This window comes from Pelmatolapia mariae, linkage group LG5, assembly GCF_036321145.2.
Source record: "Pelmatolapia mariae isolate MD_Pm_ZW linkage group LG5, Pm_UMD_F_2, whole genome shotgun sequence".
Classification (NCBI taxonomy): domain Eukaryota; kingdom Metazoa; phylum Chordata; class Actinopteri; order Cichliformes; family Cichlidae; genus Pelmatolapia; species Pelmatolapia mariae.
In genome coordinates this window covers 4,269,889-4,294,096 of record NC_086231.1, presented here as the reverse complement: position 1 = coordinate 4,294,096, position 24,208 = coordinate 4,269,889, and the positions used below count along the sequence as shown (strand labels likewise).

The following is a 24,208-nucleotide window of genomic DNA, read 5'->3' as shown; positions in this document are numbered from 1 at the left end:
TCAGTGAATGCTGTATCTGCTGTTATCTCTGGTCTCAATTGTCTTTATCAGCAGCTTCGGGGCAGGAGAGCTGGAGGCACTTTGGTAGCCATTAGTGCTTTTAGTACTTGAAGAGAAACCTGAAGAAAAATACAGGAAGATGTGTAAGACAGAATTTCATAAAATACAAATTCTCTGTCTTTATTAATGTAACCTCTCAGTCCAGAGCATCAAGGGCTAAGTCATGTAAAAACATTCATATTCATACACTAAACTGCCTTAGTGTTTGACACTTACTGTAGTTGGAGATGGGCTGGATGTTGAGGATAGACTGTTGTCCAAGTCTGCAGAGGCAAAAAAGAAAAAAAGAAAAGAAAAAGAGGTTATTTATATTTCACTTTTGTGGACTCTAACTCTTCTGTTCCATCCTGGGCTGTAACCATGTGGTGTCACATTCCCACCTGTAGAGGGCACTCTAAGCTAACATTAACCCAAATTCTGTTTCATTTCAGCCTGGTGTAGTTCTCACTGATGTCTCTATTATCGCTCCTTGGGGTATGATAGCCCCGTTGACCTTGAATTAGATACACAGAAGAAAATGGGTGGACGAATAAATCATGATAAATCTCCGGCTTCATCTGGGAAACAAAGAGCTGCAAAATGGTCTATCAGCAAAAAGTATACAAGTCATGAGCACCAAAAGGTTTATCTGGCATTAGCAGAAAGAGCTGAACCTTACGGCATTCACACAATAAAGACAAACAGGAACTAGGTGTTAGCAATACAAAAAACCTTTCCATTGGAATCAGATCCTTGTCTGTTTCCACTGTTTCTAATTATTAATTTAAGATTTAAACTACATTATTATTATTGTGGCACACCGAAAAATTAAAAAAAAAGTTATTTATTGCAACATTTTCTTTGTATTCAGAGGTTTTCTGAGGGGAAATTTGGGTGCAGGAACAAAAACAGAGTATATAAAAAATCGAAAAAGAATTTAGCTCCCTGCTTCATTCACTCATCTACAGCAACATCACATTTTTGTGAAGCTGTTTAATTTACAAAATTATCATATGAATATTTTTATCCATAATATCAATTTTTAATTTAATCACTCTTAGTCTCAGTGTCAGTGTGTCACTGCCAATCTCATTCCAGTAAATCAAGCATCGAACTAAAATTACCCTAATGATGGTCATAATGGTGAAAGTCAGGCTCAAGGATACACACATCCATGCATACTCCATCCAGGAGTATACACAAATAAAGAAATGGTTTATGAAGTAGTTTACATTTAGTCAGAGTCAGCAAACATAAGATTATGCAAGTAACATTGTAGATAAGCCCCTCGCAATTTATTCTTATTGGTTTGGAAGGATGTATATTCTGGTGAACTCTCTGCAGTGGTAGAGTCTGAATGGAATAACCATAACCACCTGTCCTCCTCTCCTTCCAGCAGCTTCCTGTAGGTGGCGATCTCAATGTCCAGAGCCAGTTTCAAGTTCATCAGGTCCTGCAGGTGAAGACAGAATCAATTTCACTTCACATAATTTCACTTCACGTATGTTCTATGTTTTCTTGTCTATCCTTTGTTTCTACTTATAGTTTATATTTTCCATTCATGTCTTCTCTTGACTCACCTGATACTCCCGGAGCTGTCGAGCCATATCCTGTTTGGATCTCTGCAGAGCTTCCTCCAGGTCTCTGATCCGAGCTTTGGCTTCTTTCACGGCAAGCTCTCCACGTTCCTCCGCCTCAGCCAGCTGGTTCTCCAGACTGGCACGCTGAAGAGAGGAAGAGAACAAGCGATCATCCATGATGGACCTGAAGTGCATTTTTCTGAGTTTAATGTTGCTTCCATGTGTACCTGTGCTTTGACCGCTTCTATCTCGCTCTGCAGGCGGCTGATCAGTCGGTTGATCTCGGCGATCTCTCCCTTCACGATGCGGAGCTCGTCCCCAAACTGGCTGGCCTGGACTGACATTTGGTCAAACTGCAAACAGAATAGCTGTTAATGGTACGAGGACCGCAAAAGAAAATTATTTTATGTAAAGGAGGGAATCGTGGATGTGCAGTGTTAGCACTGAAGATTATGCCTGGGACCTTTCTGTGTGATGTTTGCCTGTTTTTCTGTGCGTGTGTGGGTTCTGTCCAGGTACTGTGGAATCACCTCACAGTCCAAAGACATGCAAGTTTGGTTAACTGGCCACAGGTGTGAATTGTCTCTTTTTTGTGTTAGCCCGCAATAGACTGATGACCTCTCTGGGTGTACCCCGCCTTTCCACCTTGAATTGGATACATGGATGGATGGACTACAGACTGCTCTAAACACTTAGTTTCAGACTATTTTCAACCATCGGTTCTGCAGGATGTCAGTGAGCAAATGCTCCTGATGTTTTCATCTCAGACACAGAAGCTTTGTGTGGGGCAGCCAGTCAGGAGAAAGTTGTCTTAAAGGGAGAAGAGCTAAAACAGTTACTTTGAGTCCTGGAAAAGCTACTCTTGTACAGTTCAAAATCTAGAACTGGAGCGTAACAGGACACATGTTTATGCAGGGGAACTCTTACAGCTGCTTAAATAAGTGACTGTAAAGAGTTTGTGTTGTTAGCGTCGCTCCTTTGGTCCAGGGATCATCCTGTTTTCTCTCCTTTACCTTATTCTTGTACCAGGCCTCTGCTTCCTCTCGACTGCGGGCTGCAATCTCCTCATACTGAGATTTGACCTCAGCTACAATCTGCTCCATGTTCAGACTGCGGCTGTTGTCCATCTGCACCACAACTGAGGTATCTTTGATGCTTGCTTGCAGCTCACGCAGCTCCTGGTCAAGTTAAGAGAAATAAAAAAGAAGCAGTCAGTGACAGTATAAAAACCCCCAAGATCAACTATTGTCTCATGTATCTTCCTGTACTTGTGCCACCCCGTGGAAAAAACGATAATAAAAATATTTTACATGTTGCTAATATGCAACAGGTAAGACACACTGCATGTCTGGGCCTGTTTCAGTGATACTTCAGTGGTCTGAAAATCTCTCTGGTGATTTAATGTGTTTTATTTTTATTAATTTAACAATGAAGATCTCTTGAGAAGTCAGTTGACAACACGATCAACAGTAATAAATGTTTGGCATAAAAAGCATTTCAAAGGCAGACAGTGTTTAAAGTTGACTCTCCAGTGTGTCATGATATAAAACAGAACAATGAACCAAGTGGAAACTGTAGCTTTATCCGAGAAACAACTGGAAACCTGAAAGGAAGAGTGTGAAAATCCAGAAATACGCGAAGAATGAGGACCTTTGTTTACCTCCTCATACACGTTACGCAGGAAGTTTATTTCATCAGTCAAAGCTCCGACCTTATCCTCCAGATCAGCCTTGACCAAATAGGCTGAATCTACATCCTAAAAACACACAGGGAAACACACAACTGATTAGAAGACACAGATTTTTGTGTTCAATTATCCCCTGCACTTTGTTTGAGTCATCAGGAAGAACAATGAGCAGGGTTTTGTTTATTCAGATTAAGAAAACTTTGAAGATATGTGTGCAGACCACAAAATAATGTATTTTGACTTCTTTTAAAGAGCAATTTGAGACCCAAAGTTGGAGCCAGAAAAGTTCGGAAACTTATAGTATGAAGTCAGAAATCTTTGCCTAGATTACTGTAATGTCTAAGTAATGACACAAGATGCTGCTCGCACAGCTTCACAGGAAAGTTGCTAAATTATTTATGGATTCTACATGTGAGAATACAGGAGAGAAAATCTGGACAATGAGGAAGGACAATAGAGGGGCTTGTATTACTCGCCACACCTGTATGAATGAACATGAACGGATGTGTCTATATGCCAACCTTTTTTAAGATAACAAAGTCGTTCTCCAGGTTGTTTCTCTTGTTAATTTCATCTTCATATCTGTGACAGGGAGAGAACAGGGTATTTTATTACAATAAAACATACAGTGGGGCAAAAAAGTATTTAGTCAGCCACCGATTGTGCAAGTGCCCCCACCTAAAATGATGACAGAGGCCAGTAATTTGCACCAGAGGTACACGTCAACTGTGAGAGACAGAATGTGAAAAAAAAATCCATGAATACACATGGTAGGATTTGTAAAGAATTTATTCGTAAATCAGGGTGGCAAATAAGTATTTGGTCAATAACAAAAATACAACTCAATACTTTGTAACATAACCTTTGTTGGCAATAACAGAGGTCAAACGTTTACTATAGGTCTTTACCAGGTTTGCACACACAGTAGCTGGTATTTTGGCCCATTCCTCCATGCAGATCTTCTCGAGAGCAGTGATGTTTTGGGGCTGTCGGCGAGCAACACGGACTTTCAACTCCCGCCACAGATTTTCTATGGGGTTGAGGTCTGGAGACTGGCTAGGCCACTCCAGGACTTTCAAATGCTTCTTACGGAGCCACTCCTTTGTTGCCCGGGCGGTGTGTTTTGGATCATTGTCATGTTGGAAGACCCAGCCGCGTTTCATCTTCAAAGTTCTCACTGATGGAAGGAGGTTTTGGCTCAAAATCTCACGATACATGGCCCCATTCATTCTGTCCTTAACACGGATCAGTCGTCCTGTCCCCTTGGCAGAAAAACAGCCCCATAGCATGATGTTTCCACCCCCATGCTTCACAGTAGGTATGGTGTTCTTGGGATGCAACTCAGTATTCTTCGTCCTCCAAACACGACGAGTTGAGTTTATACCAAAAAGTTCTACTTTGGTTTCATCTGACCACATGACATTCTCCCAATCCTCTGCTGTATCATCCATGTGCTCTCTGGCAAACTTCAGACGGGCCTGGACATGCACTGGCTTCAGCAGCGGAACACGTCTGGCACTGCGGGATCTGATTCCCTGCCGTTTTAGTGTGTTACTGATGGTGACCTTTGTTACTTTGGTCCCAGCTCTCTGCAGGTCATTCACCAGGTCCCCCCGTGTGGTTCTGGGATCTTTGCTCACCGTTCTCATGATCATTTTGACCCCACGGGATGAGATCTTGCGTGGAGCCCCAGATCGTGGGAGATTATCAGTGGTCTTGTATGTCTTCCATTTTCTGATGATTGCTCCTACAGTTGATTTTTTCACACCAAGCTGCTTGCCTATTGTAGATTCACTCTTCCCAGCCTGGTGCAGGTCTACAATACTTTTCCTGGTGTCCTTCGAGAGCTCTTTGGTCTTGGCCATGGCGGAGTTTGGAGTCTGACTGTTTGAGGCTGTGGACAGGTGTCTTTTATACAGATGATGAATTCGAACAGGTGCCATTCATACAGGTAACGAGTGGGGGACAGCAAAGCGTCTTACAGAAGACGTTACAGGTCTGTGGGAGCCAGAGATTTTCCATGTTTAAGGTGACCAAATACTTATTTGCCACCCTGATTTTCGGATAAATTCTTTACAAATCCTACCATGTGTATTCATGGATTTTTTTTTCACATTCTGTCTCTCACAGTTGACGTGTACCTCTGGTGCAAATTACTGGCCTCTGTCATCATTTTAGGTGGGGGCACTTGCACAATCGGTGGCTGACTAAATACTTTTTTGCCCCACTGTACACCTGTGTATGTCTGTAGGTTCTCAGCCATGCAGGTCATACACCTGGGTAGCTGAAAACTCTAAAGTGTCATTTTTTACTTGTGCTTGTAGTCCTCTACCAGACCCTGCATGTTTCTCAGCTCCCCATCCAGCTTAGTTTTGTCATTGTTGACCAGGTCCATCTGGCGCCTCAGACCTGCCATGTAGGCCTCAAACAGGGGTTCCACATTAGATCGGCTGACCCCCTGACCCTGCAGCAGCTCCAATTTTGTCTCAAGCATCTTATTCTGCTGCTCCAGATACCGTACCTGGTGAGGGAAGAGGACACAGATCACTTAGCATTTTCAAAGACACGGTGAAGGTTTGTCATAATCACTTTTTGTTTCTGATCATCAGGATTGAAGGAACAGCTAGAAAACAAAAGTGACTCTATTATAAGATGTTTATCAACATAACAACTCTTGGAAAGTCTAGAGCTATGTCATCTGAGACGATACAGTCAGGTCTTCCAGTGGGCATCTTATTAGTGGAGCTTTCATTATTCCAACACGGGCACCAGCTATCCACCCTCTCATTACAGTCTCTGAACTGGACCTACACTATGTCTGTGCCATTGATTCCTTTTGGTTAAATCAGTTTTAGGGTCACATGGTGGAGAGTCCCAGATTTAAACCCATTGGGAGTATCCCCCCAAAGAGGAATAAAAGGACCCCCTGATGATCCTCTACATAATCACATGAGCCAAGGTGTGAAAACGGGTGTGGGTCACAATCAGCCAGGGTTTCGGGTGAGCTCATTGTGAAACCTGTGAAAACCACTGTGAAACCTAGCCCCACCTCCACTCACATGATAGGGTGGGGCTAGGTTTCACTCCTTCAAGCTCCATAGACAACTTTTAGTCTAGTTAACTTTGGTGTAGTGGCCAAGCTACAACTGCTACAACGTCTATGTTCATACGTAAGCCACCTTTCTTCATAGACAGCAGAACTCTGCACTGATCATTCTGCGGAAGGAATTTAAACTCTTTTAAAGGCACTATTACCCCCAGTGTTTCTTAACATTTGGAAAATGGCTATTACAGCACATAGGTGGATTGTATGGGTCATTGCTCTTTTGTAATGTATTGCCTAATTGCTGTATTACGACACTGTTGTTGTTGCTGACAATTAATTCTCAACCTTGTTTTTCACAATCATCAGAAAAATGCTTTCAGTTAATAAATAGAGTTATTGCTTTTTTCTTAAATAATTTCTGCTTCTACATTGAATCTCTTTAGATTTTCAACTAACTGCTTATTGTTATTAAGAAAATAACCAGCTGTTTAACCAATAAAGACTGCAATCATCAGCAGCAGCTCCAGAATAATGCACAGAGGAATGTCATCACTCCAGCAGATAACCAGCTCGAGCTCAGTGTCAACACCTGATTGTATTCCAGGCCTGTAACTTGCCCAGCTCGTGTTTCCTACCTGCAGCCAGGCACATCCAGCGCCTATTATACCTTCCAACACAAAGCCTGTGTTCTGTTCATGACAGAATAACCTCCCTCTGAGACACAACCATACCGTGTCTAGTCTGATCTATCAGGTTACAAATTGAACTCAATGGGACGGAAATGGGACAGATAGCTTGAATATCCAGCATCCCAGTGCCATACATTCATGCAGTAAATGACCATTTAATCCCAGATGTTTAACTCCAACTTTGATGTTCACTGACGTGCTGGAGTCATCGTCTTACAACAAGTGAAACGTTGTCTTCCTGATGCATTTCACTAATTACTTCTCTGCATGAGAGAAGCAGCTCAGTAATATTTAATTTAAAGAGTTCCTCCCAAGTAGGATTGGATTATAGTCGTAACTGTAAGGTCAGTTTATTTATCAATTCACTCAACTTTGCATTTTAGTAATTGTCATAATCAGTAAGGGGGTTATTTTTAGGCCTCCATATTTTAATCCCAGGTTAAGCAGAAATCCAATCTTGGATAAATGAACAAAGAGGGGGAAAACTGGGCTAGACACTTTTTAAAAGCCAGGTTGACTCTCATGAGTTTCTGCATCTGAAGGTCTCTAAGGACAAGGACTCTTTGTGTGGGGGAAGTCACATAATCCATCTCATTTACGGAGACGAATGGACAGTGTTTCCAAATGTTTTCTATGAACATTCACAATATTTTGTCTTATTCGGTGGATAGACTGTCTGGTTTTATTTTACAGCTCTGCAGAACTGCACACACAAAATATCAAATAAACCCCAAAAGCATTTAAAATGAAGATGTTTTGGTGATTTTTTAGTTTTTTAGCTACAATTTACACACTTTTAGCTGCTTCAAGAGATATTAAATCATTACCTTAGATTTGTTATTGATGTCATTGTTATTGATGTCTTCATAGAACTGAACAAAAATTCTTCTTATTAATATGTTTTATTTACTAATTGAATCTTCACAAAAATATTTGCATATTTTTTGGCATAAAGTTCTCCGTACATTTCTTTGAATGTGCACAAAAGTAATAGAGGTACAGGACATCAGACAATATCAAAGATCTTTAACAACCTTTCTGATCCACATTATCTTTGGGAAACTATGCCAACATTCACATAGCTCAAAAAAACAGGAGGTTTATTTTGCACATTTGGACAAACGGGCTTCCGTCCAGCTCAGCTCTCTGTTTCTGTACGCCTGAAGTGAATCTCCGCTGATGTGAGAAGCCAACAAAGCCTCTATTGTGAAAGTGTTACCTACTCCGTGAGAAAGCAGAGATGTTCCCTAAGTAGGGTATCGATGTCCAGTGTTATCACAGGGCCGATTGCTCCTTCGGTGGGAAATGTGTGCAGCCTGTGTCCTTCAGGAACTTCAACAAGGCATCTTCTCATTCACATTTACTCCCCTATTTGCTTTTTCATAACACTTAGAATAAAAACTTAGGGTCCTATATATGCTGCCCATGATAATGTTATTTCTACTTTCAATTAGCCAACAAGGCTGCAGCTTTTTCATAACATGTCTAATAAATCCACAGAATCATAAATGCACAATCTTGATATCCTGGGCATGTCGAAGTTCATCTGCATTGTTCATAAACAAGAGGTTTAAAAATAGCTGCAAAAGCCACAATGATGCAACCTTAAAACAGCTTTTCCACAAATGTATTTTTAATAAAATGTGTAAGTGATTACTGCTGCCAGCCCAATAATGTTTAACCATCTCCTATAAATGTTCTCCAATAAATTCGGACAAAGCAAACAGCAAGAAGAAGAGACTGATCTGAACTTTAGACTGAACACAATAAATTAAAAAAGGCATAAAATAATAATTCTAATACTACAGATTAATGGAAATAAATGCACAATATTGGTGGTGAGAAAAGGGATGAGTCACAAATACACAATATGAAAAATAAATGTCATTTAAAAACTTGCATGAAATGTAAAATTGTAAAATATACACAACTAATGCAGAACCTGGCTGAACACTTTATATCTTTATAACAGTTCTTTGAGCTGTACAGTGTTATGTTCCTCTGCTGCATGAAAAACAAGTGTAAACTGAACTTGGTGTAGATAATTAGTTTGAAATTGTAATAAAACAGCAGCTTAATTTCCTTTTACATTGAGTCAGTTTTTCATTCAAACTGAAGAAGTTACAGCTGAAGCTGCTCGAGCTTTTTAGTACCTGTATTAGTACCACTCTGAAGTAATCTAAACCTAAAGATGTATTTTTATACTTTACAGCTGTGTGATGTTTAGATAAGAGGAATGATAAAGGTTTGGAAACTATAATGTATATTTTCTTCATAAATTATCAAAATACTTAATAATAATTTCTGAACCAGCCTCAGCAGTGGTCCCTTTACCTTATCAATGAAGGTTGCAAAGCGGTTGTTGAGGCTCTTGATCTGCTCCTTCTCGTGGGCTCGACTCATGGACAGGTTTGGATCGATCTCCAGGTTGAGAGGAGCCAGCAGGCTCTTGTTGACGGACAGGGATGCCAGCGGAGCCCCCAGGCCATGGTGATGCCCGTTGGTGCCCGCATACAAAGAACTGCTGCTGAGGGAGATGCCACTGAAACCTCCCTGAACCGGACCGAAACCACTCAGCCTCCTCGAGCCGCTGCTGCTCCGAACTGAGTTACTGGAGCTGATTCGCTTGGTACGACTCAGACTCATGATGAAGCGGGATGGAGGATTAGATGAAAAACAGCTGATAAATGATTGAATTGGCAGGAGATGACAGAGAGAGATGATGAAATTTGAATTGGACTGAGCAGAAAATGGACGACAGAAGCAGAAAGAGAAGTGAAACAGGTGAGTGCAGGATGTCTGAACACAGTAAGGTGTCTCAGGTGTCTCATGACCATTTAAACCTCCCCAGGGTGGAGTCAGAAGAGGAGGAGAGAAGCAGGGACACAACAGAGCTGTGGTGTAATATATCCAGTGTTTACGATTTTTTAGGCCAAAAAACTCTTAGTTTGCAGCATTTTAACAATCTAAAGAGGAGACTTGGGACAAATTGTGAACTTCCCCTTTTGCTGATGTGATACACTGAAGACAAAAGGTCAGTCTTCTTGTTTTTGTGTCAATTTTCCTCCTTTTTTTTCTCACTTTATTGCCTCGGGAAGGTTAACTGACCTGAGAACATGTTGGTGTTTCTATAGTTTCAGTGGCCCGAACATTGCTAATGCAGCAAGCCAGTTGTACGTGTTAAAGTGTTGATCTCTAATGTAGTTTTCTTCTTTGACTTACTACTTCAAATGAAATATATAATTTGGGTCAATTATGAGATTTATTGAAAATAATTTAGACAGCTGTTTGTTCTAGTTTCATAACTGGTGGGAACGTTAACTCGGCTGTTCAAACTGTGGTGTCAGTGGTTTGTCAAGGCACATTTCAGACATAGAAAGAGGTCATCGGTTGGAACATAGAGCAACACTGAAGTACATTGCTGTGTTCTGTGGTCTTCTAAACCTGCTCAGTATAAGCGACACGTGGTGACTTTTACAGAAAGACAAGCCTCATGCATCTTGCTGCACCGTGCATGGGCATCTTCACCTTGCTGCAATCCTTCCTGGCTGAGGACCTCTATAACATTATTACATCAGTACTCATCATCAAAGTATAAACTATTAGCAGACAGACAGCAGTGCTGGAAGAATGTTTTTAGAACTGCACCTTTTGTGAAAGCAGAAATACTACATGAAGAAAACACCTAAAATTCACAGAAAAAAAGGTTTGTAGTCAATATCTGAAAGTGAAATTAAAATATTAATGGAAAAATTAACGTGGTGAGTTGGCAAAACAACTGGGTAAGGTTTGTTTGTCCAGTCGACCAGGTTTTCTCATAGATATTAACCTGAAAATAGTGGAGCCTGGAATTCATTTCCATTCACTTTTTTATGTAGTACCAAATCACAAAAACAGGATATTGGAACATAAAAGCCCTGAAACTTTATAAGAAAAGACACCTAAACAATGAAACAATCCTCTGTCAGCAAGCACCTGGTGACAGTGGAAAGGAAAACACTTTTAACAAGAAGAAACCTGCAGCAGATCCTGGATCAGGGAGGGTAAACCATTTGTTGTGAGCAGCTGAGAGATGAGAAGAAAGAGAAAAGGAAGCACAGGAAGACCGGCTGACCTTTTCATATGCCACTCTAACTCCTCTGTGTCACACATTTTGGCCAAAGTGCTTAGTAAGAAAAACCTTATTTGTTAACATGATCACAGAAGTTACATAAGGTTACTTGGATACTTGCTTATGCTAGCTCTGTTTCCACAAATGCACAGATTTTAACTGATTTCAAAGCAGTGAGGCAGAACCAGCGGCATCTTGTTCAGCCATCTGGCCTCACAGATAGAATAAATAAAACAGTGTGTAAGCTAAACACAGCTTATTAACGATCTAAGTAGCTTACAGGCTGGAAAAAATAAAGTCCCATCGATTTTGCTGTTGCTGCTGACTTCCAGGAGGTTGCCCCAATCCCCAACGTTGCCGGCCTTCTGCCTGGCTAAAGGCAGGACTCCAGCTTAGTTGCTGGCCAACCTTGTCAGTTTGTCTGTCCAGAGTGATTCAGTCACTGTCACCACGGCTGGTGTCGCATCCTGCCACCTGTGAGGTTTTGTTCACCTCCAACTTGCCTCCAGAAGGTCACCGTTACTGCTGATGTCAGCCCTCTGTCAAACCCTCGTCTTCTCCCACTTCTTCGCCAGTCTCCAGAAGAGCCCTGTTTCTTCTCCCAACGCCAGCCTCCAGAGTTCCTCTATTTCAGTCACTGGCCGACTGGTTAGCTTCCGGATTACTTGATCTCACTGTTGGCCTCTGCAGGTGAGCGTCTTGGATTGATTTTTGAGCCATAAAGCTCAGTCCTTTAGATAATGCCTTGGGTCCTCCTGTGCCTGCCACACAGATGTACCCGACACTTTCCTGTTGAGCTGATGGGCTCAGTCACTTCTCTGTGGTCACACTGAATAAAACTTTAAGTTTATTTTATAAATTTTGTCATGCGATGTTTAAGAAAGGAGGATTGTCAGTGTTAAGCTCATTGGCTAATGACTTGTGACTGACAAGTTAAGCAGACCTATTTTTTTTCTGACAGTATAATCTTGAAATGTCAAAACAAGATTTCAGAAAATTGTGGTAGTTACAGCTGCCTTTCATGCTGTCTGTGTTTAGCACCATGGTTTCCTGTTAGTTTTTCATCAGGTGTATCCACAATGCATCTGTGCAAAAACCCTAAAAAACATGCTAGATTCTAAGCTTGACAAGCTCCAGGCTGTGTTGAGAGGATACAGGCATGCTCATGACAAACCCTTAACTCTGCTGCTGGAAACTGTGGTTTAGATTTGGTTTAAGTGTTGCATCACGGCGCTCTGCACCAAAGAACATTTCTTTGTTCTGTTTTTTTTAAACATCCTTCACAGCCACCTTAAATTCATTTGATGTGGCTACATATCTGGTGGTATGCATGAACAGAGAAAACAAGAGAGAACTGTCAATAGCAAAACCTTTAAATGCCCATCCCCTTTGACAGCAGAAGTTCTTATTTCCACAGCCTCACTTATCAGAAAACACCAATCAGATTGTGATCTGATTATGATCATGCTGAGTCATTCTGTGGCACAACCACGTGTTTGTTCAGAGTTTCATTTTAAATGCTGCTCTCACCTTTTGTAATGTTTCCAGTTACACCCTTATTAATTTAGCTTTTGTTTCCCATGTTTTGTTCAAAAAGCATGCAAAAATATAACACATGTAGATAGTTACACTGATTTAAAAAAATCCCTATAAACATAAAAAATGTCCAAATTGATACTAGTACATAACAAACTGGTTAGGAACGTTTGACTGCAATTCTTTTGCAAGTATTTTGGTAAATGCTACTTTCATGCATCATATATTACTCTATTCCGCAGTATTCCAACTTCCTTATGTGTTCTTATTATCTGAAAATTATTTACAAATACCCAACTTCATTTTCACATTTCATAAACAAGAAAGTCTTCGAACCAACAGCCAATAAGATTACTGCCTCATTCCACTTTTCAACATGCAGATTACTTACTGAAATAAATAAGCATTGTTGTTTGTTTATATTGTTGACTGATTCAATGACTTTAAGCGTTTTTTCATAACAGAAGCTGCAAGAAACTGCAAGAGGACAAAGAGTCAAACCTAAAGCTTGTATGTGTGGTTTTTCTTACTCATCATCTACTCATCTAGCATTGGGTTTATCGTTGCCGTGACAGCATCCCACAAACAGGCTAAGGGTTTAGGTTTTTCATTTTGAAAGCCTTGAGAGGCATTTAAACGAAAAACGCTCAATAGATGCAGGAGGCAAAAAAATGTCACAAGCGCCTCATAACATGCTCTTTCCAGGCAGCACAACCACAGGCGTTGTATTTACTGAAACATTAGTATGGTCTGTGATGCCTCACAGTTTGACTGACCGCACAGGCTCATCATAGCGACCCTTTTAAAGGTTGCACTCATGCAGAAACGATATAAGTAAGAAGTCAAGGGCAAGCAGATGAAAACCACAGTCTGAATATAAGGGTCTGACTCAACACCTCAAAGACGATAGGCTGAAAAGATGATGCATGCTGTGCACGATCTTATGTTTGTCTATCTTCTAACATGTCTTGGACAAAATGGTAAGATTGCAAAATGTAATTACTTATTTATTGAAAAAATCCTACATTAACTTTTTTCCTCTCACTCTTGCAGGGCATGGAAGTGAAATCATAAATGGCAAAAATGTCCCACAGAACTCAATGCAGTATATGACCTCTGTGCAGATCGATGGAAAACACGTATGTGGAGGATTTCTTGTCAGTGAAGACTTTGTGCTCACGGCTGCACATTGTTACAAAAAGTAAGTGAACAACCTGTGTACTTTTATTTGTTTTTCTCAAAAAAACCCTAGCTAACACCTACTTAATATTCACTTGCTCAGTTCTCCTATGGAGGTTGTAATTGGAACCCACAATCTAAAGAAGGTTAATAACAACAAAATGAGATACAGTGTAAAGACATGCAAGCACCCACGATATGACAAAGCTGAGTCTGGTAATGACATCATGCTCCTCAAAGTAAGTAAATATCTTTGAATGTGAATCATTACAGTCACAATCAAAAACAGATCAACTGCATCACTGCTTTCAACAACTCCACTTGGTACTTCACCAGAGTTGGTTTCTATCAGTCCTTTTATTTTTTTCCTTTTTTGCTTCTTCTAGCTCTCGAGGAAACTTCAACTGGACAAGAAAGTGAAACCGATACAACTGGCAAGGAAGGAGATTAAAGCAAAAGACAATGTAAAGTGTCAGGTGGCTGGATGGGGTTTCACAGAAACCAATGGCAAAGCTGTTGATGTGCTGAAATGGGTGGATGTGCCTCTTATTGACCTTAATGTCTGTAAGAGAAAATTGAAAGCCAAAGTTACTCTTCCAAAAGGTGTTATCTGTGCAGGAGGATCTGACACAAAGAATGGATTCTGCCAGGTATGTCCTCAGTTCTTTTAAAGAAAGTATCACTTAACTTCTAGTATTAAATAAAAGATAAATAAAACAAGTTTCCTCCCCCTTACAGGGTGATTCTGGTGGCCCTCTGGTGTGCAATGGAACAGCAGTCGGTGTTGTGTCTTTCAACTTGAAAGGAAACTGTAAATACCCAAATTGGCCCAACGTCTATACAGATATATCAAAGCACCTTTCCTGGATCAAAAACATTCTGAATAAAAAGCAATGCTAAGTATACACTGTAACAATGTGCAATCTGCAAAATCTGGCATTATAATACTGTATGTAATCTGCAGGATAAATGTAAATCAGCTTAAGATATCTCTACTGTATTGCAAAGATATTCCTGCTTGCTCTTAAATTAGAAATAAAAAATAATGAAGCTACTTTTAAATCATGTCTCATTTTTTCAGTTAGTTTGGTTTCACTGATGTTTTTTAGCGATAAAAAAAACGAACTTGTTTTTGTAGCACATTCATATCTGATGTTTGGTTTGCACAGAAATTTCCTGTGAGCCGGTGCTGCAGTGGTTAACACAGTCATGTCACTGTAAGAATCTTCTGGGGCTTTTCTGTGCTCAGTTTTATTTAACCTACTTTTAATTTTAAGACATCCATGTCGAGTAATTTGTGACTGTAAACTGGCAACTCTCATGTGGCTTGTGGTCTCCCTGTTTTACCTCTGTGAGAGTCTTTTCTTTTGTTACCAGTGCATCATTCAATTCAGTTCAATTAAATTTTATTCATACAGCACCAAACTACAACAACAGTTGCCTCAAGATCCTAGTTACAGACCCTACATCACAGAAACACACCATATTTTGATGCACTGGCAGCTTGTTGAGGGTGTACCCTGCCTCTCACACAATATTAGGTGAGAAATGCTCCAGACTGCTGAGACCCTGCTTGCATACGCAGTAAAGAAAATGGATGGATGGACTGGCCCTGCTAGACCAAAAGTCTCTTTTCCATGTGTGGTGGACAGAATATGACAAATGTCTGTTAAATCCTTGGCCGTTTCCTGTTTGAAATTAAAAAAACAAAAAACAAATAGTAAAGCATTCGTTTCACTGTGACTGTGACTGTGAGAACACTTGAAACTGTGGTTCCTGTGGTTTAACTATAGCCAGAGAGAGACATCCAAAAAAAGTCCAGAAAAAACCCCCCCCAGTTCTTTTTAAAAAGCTTTGATCAAAAATAGTTTAGTTTTATATTTTCAATTTCAAGTCTGATATAGTATTTGCAGTAGCGGTTTTTGATATGGGCGACATGGGCGGTTGCCCAGGGCGGCATCGTGGTGGGAGCGGCATCATGGGCATCGGAAAAAAAAGTTGCTCGTACTCCTGCTGCCCCGACATCATGCCAGCACATTTTGGGAATGGCATAGCCACCGATCGTTTTTCTATCGCCCATTTGCTAGGAGTAAGGGCGCCCTCCGTTTGTGAGGTGCGCCTGCTGCTTGCGGCACAGGTAGGAGAGGGCGGGGCATTTTCCGGCTGGCTGGAGCGGCATCTAATAACCAACTCACAAAATAAAAAGGACAAGTGATCCTCTAATCACATGAGCCAAGGTGTGAAAGCGGGTGTGGGACCTAATCAGCCAGGGTTTCGGCTGTGCTCATTGTAAAACCTGGCCCCACCTTGTCATGTGAATTCCGGAGGTCAGATGGCCCAAGATGTGAGTGGGCATTAAGGCGTCTGGGGAGGGAACTCAAAACTGGATTATAGATGGCAGACAGTTGGTGTCGTAAACCACTGCCTCTGTTCAAAGATGGTCGCTCACAGTGGACATAGATGAGCACAGCCGAAACCCTGGCTGATTAGGTCCCACACCCGCTTTCACACCTTGGCTCATGTGATTAGAGGATCACCAGGGGGTCCTTTGTCCCTCTTTGGGGGGATACTCCCACTTGGTTTAAATCTGGGACTCTCGGCCATTTGACCTTAGAACTGAAGAAGCTTCTCGGATGAGAGGTGAAACGTCTTCAAGCAACTTAAAGAAGTCCAGACGCTTTTCTTTGCAAACTCCTTTGACTACGATGACCTGGATGACTGAGAACCTTCACAGACGAAAACACCAGACATCATGATACAGACTTATAATTTGCACCGATGTTTTTTCGAAATTCTATAAAGTGAGCCGAGAGCCCTCGGTGCGCCTGCTTACTGCTGTGCTGAAGTCAAAGTAAACTTTATTGTCATCTCCGCTATATACAGTCGAGTATATAGAGAGACGAGACGACGAGGCTCCAGGTACAGCAGTGCAACAAACAATAAATATAAGAAGAGTAAGAAAATAAATATACACTTTAGGACTAGGGGTAAAGGGATCAATAACAATTTAAAATTTATAATTTACAGTTTGGTGATTTAAAGTCTCACACTGTAGAATGACCACTCGGTAGCTTTCTTATGATGCTGCTTTATTGAACATATATCCAGCACGGGTTATTACAGCACAACAACGGGTGCGGCAGCTAGGAGTAGAACTGCACATAGACAGCCCTGCCGCCAAGCATGTAGTGGTGGCGTAAAGCCGCAACGCCCAACTGCTCAACACAGGCAGCCCAGTATATGACATCTCCCCCCCTTTTCATGTTATTTCCAATAACAAACCCCAAGTAGAACGCCAACGACACAATGATAACATGTGACACTATAATAGCCTCTGGGCGGTTCTCTTAAGGACCCGGGCACAATTGGCTTACTGTCGGCCTTGAAGGGCAGTGTCCACAGAACAGGACTTATTAAACATGTTAAACCTTTAAGGTAATTATCTCAACCAGGTAACAGCAGCATTGGTTGCAGCTCAAAACATAAGTGCAAAACAGCAACAATACAACATTCCCACTCCCCAGTCCTTCCTTCCCTCCCATTACCCCAGTGTCTACAGATCCAGCCTCTTGACTGGCCTGCATACCCGGCTGCACCTCGTGCGTGCCCGGTCCGGTACGTCGGCGTGAGTGGGTGCAAGCGTTGGGGCCAGACTAGGGGCCAAAGGTGGGGTCTCTGGAGTGGAGACACCAGCGCACTGAGATGGCAGCTCCTCAGTGTCCACAGTGGGTGGTGGAAGGGGTTGTGGCATAGCCCGTGGAGATGGTTCGAGGAGGAGATGGCGGCGGTTCCGTCGCAGCACTGCACCATGGGGTGTGGCAACGACATAGGACCTCAGAGAGACGACGGCCGGTGTTGCCCAGGCCTTCTCCTGGTCCAGCTTAGTCAGGACAGCATCCCCTGGATGGAGTGGAGGTAGGGGCTTAGTACCATGGCGGTGGTCGTAGTAGAACGCCTGCTTGGCCTCTGACCAGTATCCCTTCGTTTAACCTCTCTTTTGTTGGGCCATTTAGTTTGAAGATTCTTCTCCAAGGTAGGCAGGGTAGTCCTGATCTTCCTCCCCATAATAAGTTCCGCTGGGCTGAAGCCTGTAGTGGCACAGGGAGTAGACCTATAGCACATTAGTGCTATTAGTGGGTCATCATGCCGGAGGATTTTCTTTGCAGTCTGTACTGCCCTCTCCGCGTGACCATTTCCCTGTGGGTGGTGGGGACTAGACGTTATGTGGGCGAAATTCATCTCCCTCGCAAAGGCCTGGAACTCAGAGCTGGAGAACTGAGGGCCATTGTCACTCACCACCTCGTCAGGGATCCCAAACCTAGCAAAGGTCGACTTCAGTTTCTGAACAACCTGGCCACTGGTTGTGGACGGTAGGTGCAGTATTTCCAGAAAACGTGAGTAGTAGTCCGACACAACAAGGTAATTATTCCGGTTGTGTTCACAGAGATCCAGGGCTATTCCTTTGCCATGGACGATCTGGCAAAGGTGTGGAGATGAGCGGCTCCCTTGTCTGTGTTGGCCTTTGTGCCAGACAGGTGTGGCACTGCAGCACTGCATTCTTTAGCTCAGTGGAGAGCCCCGGCCACCACACAGATGAATTAGCCCTATCCCTGCACTTGGTGAGGCCTTGGTGCCCTTCATGTAGTTTGTGTAGAATGGCTGTTCTCTGTGACTTTGGAATGACAATCCTGCAGCCTCGTATGACCAGGCCGTCAGCCTCTGATAGCTCGTTTTTCACTTTCATGTACGCTTTAATGTTCAGTGGCACACTAGCTCCATATGCAGGCCAACCCCTGCGTATGTACGTGATGACAGTCTGTAGTTCAACATCCGTTGCAGTGTCTGCTTTAATGCTTTCCATTCGGCTTGGGGATGCTGGAATGCCCTGTAACACGGTGGCTATGTAGCAGTCCACTTCACTGTGAGTGCTAGTGTCATCCTCAGCCCGAGTCTGTGGACTTCGTGACAGCGTATCAGCGATGACAAGCGTTTTGCCAGGGACATAGATGGCCTCCGGCTTGTACCTCATGAGCCGCATCAGGAGGCATTGACACCTCAATGGAACATTGTCAAGGTCCCGGCTGTTGACCAGGGGCACCAAAGGTCTATGGTCGGTCTCAAGCCTGAAGCGATCTAAGCCACATAGATACTTATCAAACTTCTCGCAGGCCCAAACGCTCGCCAAACACTCCTTTTCGATTTGTGCGTAGCGTGTTTCAGCCTCCGTGAGGCGTCTAGAGCAGTAGGCAACAGGTTTCCACTCTGCGCCATGAAGCTGAAGCAGCACAGCCCCAAGCCCGTAGCTACTGGCGTCGGCAGATACGGCTGTGAGTCTGTTGACATCATAGAAGGCAAGAACAGGTGCTGATGTAAGTGCTCTCTTAATGTTCTCGAAGGCTGCCTGCTGTGGGTGGCCCCAGGTCCAACTGTTTTTGCTTTTAAGCAACTCATACAATGGCTGGCATACCGTGGCAAGAGCAGGAATATATCTGCCCAGGTAATTAACCATTCCTAGGATCCGTTTAAGCTCTTGCACGTTTTCTGGTGACGGCAGCTGAAGAATGGCGTTCACTTTCTCAGGGTCTGGCCTGACCCCAGAATAGTCAATCAGGTGCCCTAGGAAGCGAAGCTGGCTCTGTCTGAAGGAGCACTTCTCTCGGTTGAGCTTCAATCCGGCTAACTCAATGCGCTGCAGCACCTTCTCAAGTCGGGTGTCGTGCTGTTCCATGGTGGCCCCGTAGACCAGGATGTCATCCATAAAGACCTCCACACCTTCGAGCCCCTCTAAGGTCTCCAACATCTTTCGCTGAAAGATCTCTGGTGCACTTGTTATTCCAAAGGGCAGCCTCTTAAAGCAATACCTGCCAAATGGCGTGATGAATGTCGTTAGTTTGCAACTCTCGTGGTGCAACGGGATCTGCCAAAATCCACTAGCTGCATCCAACGAGGAGAAGACCGTTGCCCCACTCAACCTGGACATGGTTTCCTCAGGGGTAGGCAAGATATAGTGCTCTCTTTTGACAGACTTATTCAGTTTTGTCAGATCGACGCAGATCCTGGCCCTTGCTGTGTTCTTCTTCAAGACAGGCACCATTGGGGCACACCATTTGGTAGGTTGGGTCACCCTCTCAATGACACCATGGTTCTCCATTCTTTGTAGTTCCTCCTTCACTTTCTGCAGCATGGGGAAAGGCACACGGCGTGCCGTATGCACCGCGTATGGCACAGCATCGTCTCTTAACTGAATTTTGACTGGCTCAGTTTTTAGTGTTCCGTGTTCACCATAAAGTGGTTGGTTCCTGGTGGCAGTGAGCGTTGCTTCATCAATTCTTCCCACCAGGTTCATCTGCACTGACAAGGAGCGGCTGAGAAGGTTGTTAACTCTGCGTCCACGAACCACATACACCTTGGATAGGTAGTCTTTGCCTTTATAGCTTATTGTGGCATTGAAGTAGCCGAGACATAACAACTCTCCTCCGGGGCTATCTAGAGGGAGATTAGAAGGCTCTAGTGTTCTCTTATGAGCAAGTGTGTGGAACGTGTCTTCGTTTATGATAGTGACATCTGCTCCTGTGCCAATCTTAAATTCTATTGGGGCAGAGTCTAGCAGTAACTGCACAGTCCATGCTTCGCTATTTCCTTTTGCATTACACACTGAGCCCAGAAAGTATGAGGCCTGCTCGCTTTTCTCTGTCTCTGTAACCTCATTCACTGATCTGGTGTTACGACACACCCTAGCCCAGTGTCCCATTTTTCAGCAGCCATGGCAAACAGATTTTGCTGCTGGGCACCTTTCATCCCTGGCATGCTGTGTCTTCCCACATTTACCGCATTTCTTGTCACGCCCCGACCTGCGCTGCGACCTCCTCTGACTGTCTGACGATCTGGGTCGTTTGCGCCAACGTGAGGTCCTTCATCAGCTGTAGCCTGCGGGAGAGGTCCTTGTCTCGTATCCCGACTACAATACGGTCGCGGATATTTTCCTCTTTACATGCACCAAACTCACAGTGCTCTGAGAGGTCATACAGGGCTCGGATAAAACTCTCCGCCGTTTCGCCTGGCCGCTGGACATGCTGGTGAAAACATGCTCTCTCATGTATAATGTTCCTCTGCGGGAAAAAATACTTGTCGAACTTCCTCATTACGACGGCGAAGTCGTCACGACTTTCATCAGCGGCGAAGGTGAGTGACTTGTAAATGTTCTCCGCTTCATTGCCCATCGCGTAGATTAGGCAGCTCACCTGTACTTGTCCTTCGTCTTTGTGGAGTTTCGTTGCGATCCTGTAGCGCTCGAAACGCTGTTTCCAGTCGGGCCATTCCGTCAGCTTATCGAAGGGGAAGCCTGTCAGGGGATTAAACTTAGCCATTCTGTTGTTTTCTCCCTTATGGCGTTATTCCAGCGATGGTCCGGGTCACTTCTGACACCATGTAGAATGACCACTCGGTAGCTTTCTTATGATGCTGCTTTATTGAACATATATCCAGCACAGGTTATTACAGCACAACAACGGGTGCGGCAGCTAGGAGTAGAACTGCACATAGACAGCCCTGCCGCCAAGCATGTAGTGGTGGCATAAAGCCGCAACGCCCAACTGCTCAACACAGGCAGCCCAGTATATGACACACACAATCTGTCGAAAGGGGAGATAGAGCACATTTCATTCATAACGTTGTAAATCCAAGCCCATTATGTATTCATGATTTGAACCTGGGTTGTGCGAAATCCCAGAAATAAACCCTAGACAAAGCGAATCTGTGAACTAAGGTGTAGGTCTATTAAGTTATGTTGTGGTGATCCTCGGGTTGGGGGATGGGTGTTCATACTGGAGTGCCAAATTAAAACCAATGGAAGATGGACAAGAAAAGTTCAAAGCCATCAGGTGCTCAGTTTAGAAAAAAGAGAAAAGAAGAGGAGGAGAAATGAGCAAAAGATACAGGTAAGCAGATGTGTCATTGGATAATGGTAGGTCATGTATGCTGAAACAATAATATTCAGAATACTTTATCAATCCCTAAGGGAATTATGTGGGTTACAGTTGGTCCAAGAAGAAATTGTAAAAATAGTAACAGTAACAGACTAAACTCCAAACAATACATTATGTTACAGATTTTACACATTTAAGAAATAGCACTAATATATACAGATCACTCCGTTATAAATATCAAGGATTAACAGAGGGGATTATAAATAAACATCAAGAAAATTGACAAGAATATATGGAAAAATAGTTGGATTCTGATGATACTATATTTCTTCCATACCAGAGGGAGTGTTCACCTAGGGCGCATTTGTCAAAAATGAGCGATATCACAAAATCCATCAGATGTGAAAAATGTAACTCCGGGTTACAGCAATGAGAGCCTTGTGTTGGTGGCAGAGTAGCACTAATGCTTGGTGGGTTTTTTTTTGTTTTTTTTAAATAATAGAGAGGCATTCACCTGTATAAATTAGCTTTAAAATTTGCTAAAAGATTTCAAATGAGTTCAAAATAGCATGCTGATGAATCAAAGGTGGGACCAGAAAACTGGCCACAGTTATCTAATTTGTGTCTAACCTGTCTAGTCAAGTGTTAAAATTTTGGAGCTCTGCATGGACAAGAAGCAGCTTACATCAGAGAACCTTTACATCCATCTGACCACAGCAGGTCCCCGAGGTCATGTGATCAGGGCCTGCCGGCTGAAAACTAAATAGACAGTTTTTTTTAACAGTGGCCTCCAGACTCTGGAAGTCTGTCTCTGAGGCTGAGATCTGTGAAATTGGTGGTCTCTTCCAAAAAGCAGCTAAAAACGCCTCTTTTAAAACTTGCTTTTAGTAACTGTTGTGAAGGCTCACCTTTTATAGCACACTCACTTCACCAGATGCACCTTGTTTCTTTTCCTCACCTTTGATTGGGTGTGGTGCTTGCCCTTAATTGCACTCACCTGTCACCCGTTATATAAGGACTGCACTCACCTACACCTCACTCTTTCTTCACTCCCACATGGGGCGGCAGCTGAGAGATAGCAGTCCACGTGGGTCTTTCCTTTACTCATTATTCAATAAAACGAGAAACCTACAAGTGATTGCTGATTATTCATTCTCATCCTGACCGGATGAACCCATGATGGTAACAATCTCCAACCTCCTCTGAACCTTCCTCCAAAACAGTAACTATTTGTTTGAACTATTTGTTTGTTGAAGAGCTACCGGGCTAACACGTTGACGCCGTGCAGCCCCACGCACGGGGCGATCCGCAGTAATTCGCTAACGGAGATTTGCTGCGTTAATGCGGTTATGGTGTTAACGTAATTTAACGAGATTAACACTGACAGCACTAGTTTGAATGTTTTAACATTTTGGTTGTGAAGCATTTGTGATATTTATCTTGATAGGTGCTACCTAAATAAAAATTTTACTTTACTTTGAATGTCTCACCCACCTAGTTTATCACCTACGTCTGTTCTAATTTATCTGTGCCTCAGTGTATCCACAGTGGTTGTGAGGGGTAAAAGCCAAAGTTTATTCACACTGACTTAAAAGAAACACCTTTCATTTAACAGTTCTACTAGACCAGGGGTGTCCAAAGTCCGGTACGCGGGCCAAATGCGGCCCACGGTCCATTTTTAATTGGCCCTCAAGTAATTTTATAAATAGAATAGAATATGGCCCACACTTCAACTTTTGCTTGAGTGTATTGCACTTCTTAGTTTTAACACCAGGGGGAGCTACTGTTGATCAAGGCAGTTGCTCTACCAAAAAGGACAATCACATAAGAAATTTACCCCAAGTTACTAAACAGGTCAGAACCAAAGAAGCAAGAGGTAGAAAGTGAGTGCAGAAAATTTCAGACATGGTGGGAGAGTGAATATTTCTTCAAAGAACTCAAGGGGACGTGTGTCTGTTTGATCTGCACTGAAACTGTGGCAGTTATGAAAGAGTATAATGTACGAAGTCATTATGAAACCAAACATCAGGCCTATGCATCCTACACTGGGCAAAAATTAAAGCAAATGCTAGCTGTCCTGCGGGATCAGCAACAGTATTTTTTTCGTGCTCAAATTGTCCAGGAAAAGGCTCCAATAGCAGCTATGAGGTCTCCCAACTCATCGCAAGACATGGACAGCCTTTTTCAGATGGAGACCTCATAAAACACGGCCTCGTTAAAGTCACCGAAATAATGTGCCCGGAAACAGTGCAGGACTTCAACAACGTCAGCATGTCCAGAAATACAGTTATGCGACGCACTGAAGACTCGTCAGCCAACATTAAACTGCACCTGTCTGATAAAGCTGTGCTTTTGATTTTTACTCCATCGCATGCGATGAGAGCGCCGATGCCACAGACGCCGCACAGCTGCTAAT

At 42.9% G+C, this 24,208-nt stretch overlaps 2 protein-coding genes across 2 annotated transcripts; one reads left to right on the top strand and one right to left on the bottom strand.

Annotated features, from left to right (window-relative positions):
- On the bottom strand, nucleotides 1–9,687 carry si:dkey-222f2.1 (keratin, type II cytoskeletal 8). Its single transcript, XM_063472793.1, has 10 exons — nucleotides 9,376–9,687; nucleotides 5,619–5,827; nucleotides 3,828–3,888; nucleotides 3,280–3,375; nucleotides 2,633–2,797; nucleotides 1,847–1,972; nucleotides 1,620–1,763; nucleotides 1,416–1,492; nucleotides 277–323; nucleotides 1–119 (listed from the first exon to the last, which is right to left on the bottom strand). Exons 1-10 carry the CDS (start codon nucleotides 9,685–9,687, stop codon nucleotides 1–3), a joined length of 1,356 nt encoding a protein of 451 aa, XP_063328863.1.
- A 3,920-nt stretch (nucleotides 9,688–13,607) lies between these two features.
- Nucleotides 13,608–14,767, top strand: LOC134626899 (mast cell protease 1A-like). Its single transcript, XM_063472792.1, has 5 exons — nucleotides 13,608–13,668; nucleotides 13,742–13,889; nucleotides 13,971–14,106; nucleotides 14,254–14,517; nucleotides 14,606–14,767. The coding sequence occupies exons 1-5, from the start codon at nucleotides 13,608–13,610 to the stop codon at nucleotides 14,765–14,767; spliced, it is 771 nt and encodes a 256-aa protein (XP_063328862.1).
- The last annotated feature ends 9,441 nt before the right edge of the window (nucleotides 14,768–24,208 follow it).